The 8,867-nt window shown below is 58.6% G+C and overlaps 1 protein-coding gene across 1 annotated transcript; it reads left to right on the top strand.

The window, feature by feature from the left end:
• Positions 1-575: 575 nt before the first annotated feature.
• LOC309685751 (T-cell activation Rho GTPase-activating protein-like) lies at positions 576-8,867 on the top strand. The gene is made up of 14 exons (XM_082501476.1): positions 576-671; positions 793-959; positions 4,313-4,354; positions 4,648-4,732; positions 4,836-4,889; positions 5,199-5,265; positions 6,047-6,087; positions 6,319-6,480; positions 6,565-6,668; positions 7,032-7,227; positions 7,455-7,572; positions 7,700-7,845; positions 8,407-8,498; positions 8,583-8,867. Exons 2-14 carry the CDS (start codon positions 907-909, stop codon positions 8,725-8,727), a joined length of 1,305 nt encoding a protein of 434 aa, XP_082357602.1. The 5' UTR covers positions 576-671; positions 793-906; the 3' UTR covers positions 8,728-8,867.

Raw genomic sequence — 8,867 nt, 5'->3', positions numbered from 1 at the left:
GTGAGGGCGCTTCTCACACCTCCCTCTATCCCTCTCCGCTCCCCGTCCCCCTCCTCTCTCTCTGCTCTGTCCTTCTCCCCTATGTATTCTCCCCTCCCTCTCTAATCTCTCGCCCCTCTCCACCCACCCCACCCCACCGCCCCGTCCCACCCCTCTCCCCGCTCTCCCCCTCCCTCCCGCCCCTCCTCCCGGCCCCACCGGGGCTCCGGGGCCTGGCCCTGGGCCGGGGCAGCCCCGGGGAGGCGGCCATGGCTGCTGCGGGGGGCGGGGGCGGTGTCCCGCAGGGCCCGAGGGCGGGAAAGTGCACGCGGGGCATGCTGGGAGCAGGCGCGCCCCGGGGCATGCCGGGAGCTGTAGTCCCGGGGCACGGGGCTGCCCGGCGGCCATGTTCCTGCCCGGGGCACGCCGGCAGCTGCCGTGGCCCCGCAGGCTGAGGGGAGGGCTGGGGCTGCCCCGAACCGCCCGCAGCGATGGGGTCCCGCTCAGCCGGAGCCGGGCAGAGGCAGCGGGCCCCCCGACCCCCTGAGCCCCCCTCAGCCGCCCCGGCCCCGCTCACCCCCCTCAGCTGCCCCGGCCCCAGCGCCTCCCCCGAGGGCTCTCCCGCAGCCCCAGGCCGTCCCACGGCCTGTCCTGGCAGCAGCCAGCTGGGCCTCGGGCGCGCTCCATCCCCGGTAACGCAGTGCTGTCAGCGCCCGCGCGGGGAAGGAGCGGTGTCTGCAGCAGCTCCTGCAGCAGGAGGGGCTCCAGCCCGGAGCCGGCTGAGGGGATCGCCGTTCTCTCCCTCTCCCTGAGGCCGCGCTGAGGGCTCAGTTGTCCGTCCCTCCCCGTGGGATGTTGGTGGCTGCCTCTGGCTCCGGCTGAAGTTGATCAGAAAAGGTGAAGCTGCTGGAGAAGGACACAAAGGGGATGGAGCTGGAAGCTGCCCCCAGCTGCAGACAAGAGACAGCCGCCCTCTCCAGGTGAGGAAGGGTCCCTGTGAGTGGTCCTCAGCAGACCTGATCGCAACATGCACCGTGGGGTCCATATCCGTAACCAAAAGTATGGTACGGCCATATAGTGTGAGTGTGCATGTGCGAGGCTGTGTCTCTGGGAAGCTTCGTGTTGTAAGAGCTGAGAGAGGTAGAGACAGAAGCGCCTGAACTGTCAAATTCTGCTGGTAGCACCAAGAGCAGGAACTGCGTTGAGTCCTGTGCCCCTGGGGCTGTGTCGCCCCTCTGCCGCGTCCGGGTCCCTCCCTGTGGCTGTGCCTCCCGGCCTTTCCCTTGCTGGTGTCACTCTTTTGCTTCCCTGTACCTCTCTTCATCTGGCGATTCTTGTATCCTGCAGCCTGCCCCTGCTCTAGTCTCTGGCCCCTCTCTTTCTCTTCCATTCTACCTGTCCCTTTTTTTTTTCTTGTTCCTTCTCTGTCCTGCTCCCTGCTCCTCTTTTTCTCTTTCTTTGTCTCTGTCCTGAAGCACATTGATGTTTTTTTTTCATTCTCTGCCTCTTTGTCCCGCTCTGCATCCCTCTGTTTTTCAGTCTCTCTGGCCTCTTCCCTGTCCTGCTTTTTCTCTCTCATCCTGTATGTCTCACTCCCTGTACCCATCCTCCTTTTTGTCTCGCTCCTTCCTTATCATCAGAAAATCACAGACCAGTTTAGGTCAGAAGGGACCTTGAAGATCATCCAGTTCCACCCCCCTCTGCCCTGGGCAGGGATACCTCCCACCAGACCAGGTTGCTCCACCTGTCCAACCTGGCCTTGAACACCTCCGGGGATGAGGCCTCCACAACTTCCCTGGGCAGCCTCATCACCCTCAGAGTGAAAAACTTCTTCCTAATATCTAATCTAAATCTACCCTCTTCCGGTTTGAAACTATTCCCCCTCATCCTATCACTACATGCCCTTGTAAAAAGTCCCTCCCAGCTCTCCTGTAGGGTCCCTTTAGGGGCTGGAAGGGGCTCTAAGGTCTCCTTGGAGCCCATCAGATCCCATGGACTTGTGCACCTTCAGGTGGTCTCAGACTTGATCTTCACCTACAGTGGGTAGTTCTTCATTTTCCCTTGCCTTTGCCTTCTGCCTCACAGGTAGTGTGGCTGCAGTCTTTGCCAGTGAAGACTGAGGCAAAAGTCCAGTGGAGCAGGTTGCTCACGCACAGCCCGCTGTGACTTTCAGTGCTGCTGGGCCTGTGGGGATGGTTCGGGGGACAAAGGATCAAACCTGAATGACCTCCCTGAAATCCAGCTGTCGCTAGCCTTGGTTCACGTGGAGCCAGGAGGTGGTCCTGCAAACCACCAATCCAGGACACAGAAAGCTTTTAGCAACTGTGGCTATTCAGGAATAGATTGTGCTAAAACTGAAAAGGAATTTGAGCTGTTGCTCATGGCCAAAGGAGGATGGTGGCCTCAGATGGCAGCTGAGGCTTGGGGCTTGCATTGCCTATGATCAGCCATCCCCACAGCGTGACAGAGGAAAGACTTTCCCAGGGAAGAGGCACCTGTGAGTTGTTGAGATGGAGGAAAACGTTAGCACGGTTTTGCGTGTAGGTGGAACGTTCTGGATGAGGGAGGAATTCTGCATCTTCCATAGCATAGCAGCGGTAACTGCCTGTGCAACAAGTTTTTTTCTTTGTTTACTTTTTCCTGGAAGAGTCTTACGTTGGTACCCAGCAGACAAAGTGGCTCGTTGAATGGGAATGATACGGAGAAAATTACTTGGCTATTAGAAGCCCCATTGCTCTGGAAGTTGTTTTTTTTTTTTTTTTTTCTAGTGCTTTGTGTTTTTTGGAAGGGGGTGAAGGGAAGGGCTAGAATAATTTAGCTTCATACCTCCTAAAACGTGCATTGTGACAGTCCAGGTAGAACACGCCTTTCTCATGTACCTTTTCTTTTTCTGAATGTGGCGAATTCAATCTGCTGATCAAAAGCCCACTGAGTTCAGTGGAGCCCTTGGATTTTTATCCTTTGGCTCAGGCGCTAAATGCAACCTCCTGCCACTGCTGTTAGCACAACTAATGCAGGTAATCTGCTACCTACTATCAAATAATCTCGGCTACCTACTGTCTAACGATCTATGCAAGAATACAACCTGATCCGATGTTCCACGTAACATCAGAACTATGAAGAGACGTGATGTTCAAATGAAAAATGAGACAGTTTGAACACCTTTTAATAGCTTGAATGAATAAAAAGGGGAAGCACTGTATAGATAATAAAAAAATCACATGGATTTTTCCCCTAAATTTCTGAACCTTCTGTGACAAGTCGTGCCACATCAAGGTGCATGTCTGCAACCCCCTGCGCTGCACGATGTGGGTCCTGTTGGCATTCAGTGATGTGGAGGATGGGGCAGCGCCCCCTCAGACAGCTTGCAGGTGGCACAAAACCGGGAGGAGAGGCTCATGCACTGGAGGGTGGTGCTGCCAAGCAGAGGGGGTTGACAGGCTGGAGAAAGGGGCTGGCAGGAACCTCGTACAGTTCAACAAGGGGAAGAGCCAAGTCCTGCACGCGGGGAGGAACGAGCCCTTGCACCAGTATATGCTTGGGGAAACCCAGCTGGACACCTGGGCTCACAGCGGACCCCGTGCTGACCGATTTGGAGCCCGCAAAGTGCCCTCAGGGCCAGGAAGGTGAACTGTGTCCTGGGCTGCAATAGGCAAAGCCATAGCAGCAGGTGGAGGGAGGTGATGCTTACCTTCTGCTGCGTCCACCCCTGGGCTCCCCAGTGCCAGACAGACATGGCCCTACTGGAGAGAACCCCCAGCCCAGCTCTGCCCCCAGGTCCCCCCCCGAGTTTCCGTTGGCTACTGCCTTGCCACTTTCAAGTAAGTCATGATGCCACATCCCACGGGCTGGGCGGTGCAGGGCGGTGCTGGCCCCCATCGTCTCTGGGGTCTGGCAGCTGCAGTCAGGGCTGGCAAGAAACAGGAGAGGATCCCTACCATGCCCACGCCATCCTGTGAAGGGCCTCTGGCCGCCGTGCAGACCCTGGGCAGGGAGCAGGCAGTACACCGGCAGGGAAGGAGGGAGGCCGGGTTGGCCGGGTGAGGGCTGAGGGCTGAGGGGTGGGCCTGCAGGCAGCTGGAAGGAGAGGGGTGGGGGCATTTCTGTGTCCTGCATCCCCTGGTCACCTTTTGGTCACCAGAAGGGAAGGCCAAAAGCAGCTGCTCTGGCATGACAGAGGGAGCCAGGGCTTTGGCAGCGCCTCTGTCCTGCCCCATGGGTCTTCATCCTGCCACTGTGTCCCTCCCCACAGGGCAGGGCTGTGCAGGCACACACTCTGCCCACGGGCTGGGGGTCAGTGGGGCCTGACGCTGTTTCTCCTCTCTTTCTGCAGCTCATGTGTGGTGAAGGAGCTGTGGGTAGACACGCTGCTGGGGTAAGCGGAGGGGATGCTCCAGGTGCATCCGTATGGGGGAACACAGCTGTGCATGGCTGTGGGCAGCTCTTGGGCAGGCGAGGGATGAGCGGGAACGGAAAGCCTCTTCTTCCTCTGTTTACAGCAAGGAGGAGAAGAGGGAGAAGTAGGGTGGAGTGCTTGGCAGGCAGGAGCTCTGCAGGCAGCTCTGTTCTCTGCTTGGCGCTGGGGTGGTACCCAAGGAGGGTCAGGATCCCTTTCACTGGAGAGAGAAGAGGTGGCTTGGGGCTCACTCTTTCTCTTCTGCTGCATAGGCCACCAGGTGGAGTGAAGAGAGCCCGGGTGACGCGACTGCCCTCCCTCAAACTCCTAGAGAAGAAGCTGAGCAACCGCCATGCTGTGAGTGTCTCTCATCTCAGCTCTGTCCCCTGAGCACTGCTCCTCCAGCCGAGCAGCAGAGGCATCGCTTCTCACCTTCTTCCACTCCTTCTCTCTTGCCCAGTGGAGGACATTAAGCACCAGGAGCCTGGAGACCCTGATCGAGGGCCAGGCAAAGGTGAGAGTGGCTGCCTTTCACCCACCTCTCGCTGTGCTGGAGTGGCAGGCATCTCTGGCGAGTGGGGTGAGCTTCTGCGGGAGGGTCCCAAGGTGCCACCTGGGGAGCTGAGAGGGTTGGCGAGCCACCAGGAACACTGGCACGTCCTTGCTGGCGACGCTGGGAGGAAACCTGCTGCACGGGGCAGAGAGTCTGGCAGGGCTGATGGTCCCAGCTCTGCCACGCTCAGGCTGCTGGTGCCGGGTGGCAGCTCGCTGGTGGCCCTTTCTGCTGCAGGGCTGCTCTCTAAGCACAGCCTGGTTCTTGCAGGATGATCTCAAGCAAGGGCCTCTGCCAGTCCCTTCTGGCAAAGAAGGGGGATGTTGCCACTCGGAAGGTGAGTTTTTGAAAAAAAGGTGAGGAAAGGCACCTTTGCTTCTGCAACCAGCACTTCTGCAGAAGACGGGATGCTGCTGCAGCTGCTCTTCGCCTTGAGCAAGTCGGTCCCCATCGCTGTAGAGCAGGAGAGAGCTGAGCCCTTGAGGTCCCTTCGCTCCCACCTGACATGTGTCCCTTGCGTGCAGGGCAGCGCGCTCGAGGTGATGCCTGCCTCTGCTCCATCCCGAGAGCCAGGCAGATGGCTCTCTGCCCCTCGGCTGGAGTCAGCAGGAGCTCTGCTCACTTGTCCTCTGAGTGTCGCCATGCAGGTTTGGCCCCCCAAAGAAGGATGTCACCTGGATGAGGAAGGACACTCGCTGGGCAACGGCTGCTGAATGTGGTTCTCCGAGGAGACAGAGCCTCTGCTGCTGCGCAGAGCTGGGTGGAGGGCAGGGTGAGGGCTGGGCCAGGCTGTCCCAGTGGCACGCTGGCTGTCAGGAGCCTCCGAGCTGGAGCCGCTGAGCAGCAGAGGCGGTTCCAGCTGTTGGCTCCCTGCCCGTCCTGCTGCACCACTCATCACCGCGCTGCAGGCAGGGCAGGGCAGGGCAGGCTCCAAGAGTGCTGCTCCGGTGGTCTCCACTGAGGGGCTCTTGCTGTGTTTTCCTTTGTGGCAGGAGGGACAGGGAGGAGGAGGAGGAGAGGGCTGCCCTGGCCCTTTGCTTTGCGGCGGACCCCGCTCGCTGCCCAGGCTCCCGGGCAGGCAGACTGCCACAGGGCACTCTTTGGACAGCCCCTTGCAGCCCTCTGTGGGGATGATGGCATGCTGCCCCAGCCCATCCAGGTAAGCCAGTTTGGACAGGGGGCCCCAGCCCTCCCTCCGGCTGCTCCGGAGGGGCAGTGTCCTGAGGAGCGCCGAGGACGGGGCATTGGGCTCTTCACCCCTGGCTCATGCTTCTGGCCCCAGCCCCTTTGCAGGGGAGGCAGCCGGGTCTGGGGCAGAGCTCTGGCCATGGCCACTGCTGTCAGAAGGCAGCTCTTCAGCCAAGCAACTGTTCTGCTGCGTCTCCTGCAGGAGCTCCTGAATATCCTGCACCAACAAGGACCGTCGACGGAGGGAATATTCCGGAGAGCTGCCAGCGGGACAGCAGTTCGGGAGCTGAAGGAGGCCCTCGACAGCGGCGCAGATGTCGACCTGGGCAGCCAGCCTGTGCTCCTGCTGGCCATCATCTTGAAGGTGAGCGCTTCTGACCTGCAGCTGGAAGAGCTCCTGGCTGGCCTAGAGTGTTCAAAGGCTCACCTGGAGCTCTTGGCACTGCAGGACTTCCTCCGAAGCATCCCTGCCAAGCTCCTCGTCGTTGACCTCTATGGTGACTGGATGCAAGCCATGGAGAAGCCAAGCAAGAAGGTGGAAGAGCTGAAAGCGTAAGTGTGGCCAGCAGCTTGCCTTTTGAGCAGCAACTGGTAGAGGCCTGGGACTTGCCTGCAAAGGGACAGGCTCCTTAAAAAGCGTGTGTTTCCTGGCAGCCCAGTGTTGCTGGGGGGTGGAGTTGGGTTTTGGGGAAAAGCACACAGACAGGGAGCCTTCCCTTGCGTGGGCTTGGGGGAAATCAGGAGCTGGAGAGCAATGCCGTGCTTCCTTCCTGAAGCGCAGGAGCACTGACCGCTGGCTGAGAGCACCTGGAAAGCTGCAGAGCACAGCCGCTGGCTCCCACCTGCCTTGTGCAAGTTTCGGGGACAGCTGTGGGCAACATTGACTTTTTAAACATTGTGTTCCTGTTCCCTCAGGGTGGCCGGCAAGTTGCCTACAGCAAATCTCCTCCTTCTTGAACGGCTGCTGTCCCTTCTCCAGCATATTGGCCACAACGCGTCCACCAGCAGGATGAGCTGCAGCAATCTGGCCATCTGCGTTGGGCCGAACCTGCTGAGCCCACCCAACGAGGACCTGCTCCCACTGGAGGCCATGCTGGAGGTGTCTGAGAAGGTACGCTGTATTGACCAGCCAGCTGCAGCCTTCCTGGCCCATCAGAGCTTGGCTGTGCAGAGGTCCCTGGCTGCCCCCTTTCTCCAACAAGCGCTGGTGGGGTGGCTACCTGGAAGAGCAGCCCCGCAGTGACAGCCTTCTGCGCAGAGGCAGGGGTCAGGAGTAGGAAAGGCTGCTTGACGCGTTTTCAGGCACCTGCGCTGAAACCAAGGCTGTCATGTGTGCAGGTGAAGACGCTGGTGGAGTTTCTGACTGAAAACTGCCATGAAATCTTTGGGAAGAAGATGGCTGGCCTTTCCAGTCCCTCAGCTGAGGAGGTGCCAGCACCCGTGGGCAGACCCACAGGTATGAGGAGGCCCTGAGGGTTGTCACAGCCTGAGCAGGCAGGTGCTGTAGGGCTTTGGGTGGGTTTTGCTTTAGCTGTTGCCCACTTCCAACAAGTCCCTTTGCTGCACCTGCTTTTGCTCTCCAGAGCTGCCTTTGGAAGAGCAACATGGCCGTGGAGGCAAAGCAGATGTGGAGCACCAGGCAAAAGCCTTCCTGGACACACCGCCCTCTCTGCTCGTCCTCCAGAAAGCAGCAGGGGCAGACACAGTGGTGGGATCAGAAACAGCAGAGGTATGGCAGCTCCACAACCACTGAGACAACCTGTCTCGTGTGGAAGGTAGTTCCTGAGGAGTCCAAGTAGCTGCTGTGCCTCTTCCTGGCATTCCATCTCACATCGCTTTGTGTGTGTTTATTTATCCCCCAGAATGATACACTGTAATTAAAAGAGGAAAGGTTGTTTCTCAAATGGGTTAGGCATCAAAGGAAACACCTACAGAAAGACACATTTCCAAAGCAAGGCCTCCCACCGCAGAAGGTGGGATTGCACCAAAGGGGTATCCGCAGAGCTCTGTCTTGGGAGGGCAGAAGAAACCCCGGCAGAATGACGTGGGCACGCCTTTTCTTGGCGTGAGAGGGACCGCGGGCTCCCCGCTGAGTGACCCCAACAAACGAACTGAGTGTCACACACCCGCGTGAACACTGTGTTCCAAAGTGAGGCCCTTGGAAGAAAGGGCTGATGCAAACCAGCCGAAGGGATCTTCTCTGCAGGGCCAAGGGAGCCATTTGCCAAACAGTCACCTGCTACTCCAGGCCGTCCCATGCCACCTGCTAACGCTGACATTCCTGTTTTAGGCACCCGTTGCTTTGCCTCCAGTCACCCCAGAGACCACGGTAGACTCCCCGGTACGTGCAGAAGAACTAAAGAGCCTTTCAGAGGAAAAAAGGTAAAATGAGTCAGCTTTGGTTAAACCAAGAACTGGTTCTGGTTGATCCTGGCTTTACCTGTCTAATCACACTGGGATGGAAAGGTTTGCAGGCTCCTGCCAGGAAACTGAAAACCAAAGAAAAAGAAAGAGAAAGGAGGCCTGGGCAGAGGCGAGGGAATGCCAACAAGACAAGAAAAGAAGGAAGATAGGAAAAGAGGGGGACTGGAAAAAAATCAGGCAGGTCTAGAAGGTGAAGAAGCCCAGGTGCGTACCAGGCTCTGCTGCCCATCTTTCACCACTCGGACACTGCTCTTGGTCAGCCGAACTCGCGGGCGAGGGACGGTGAGGGATAGTGCTGCGCAGGGCTTGGAAGTAACTCCCGAGGGG

Source organism: Vanellus vanellus (assembly GCF_965231255.1).
Source record: "Vanellus vanellus genome assembly, contig: HAP1_SCAFFOLD_52, whole genome shotgun sequence".
Classification (NCBI taxonomy): Eukaryota; Metazoa; Chordata; class Aves; order Charadriiformes; family Charadriidae; genus Vanellus; species Vanellus vanellus.
Note: the sequence above shows the minus strand (reverse complement) of the source record. Positions and strands in the feature narration are given on the sequence as shown.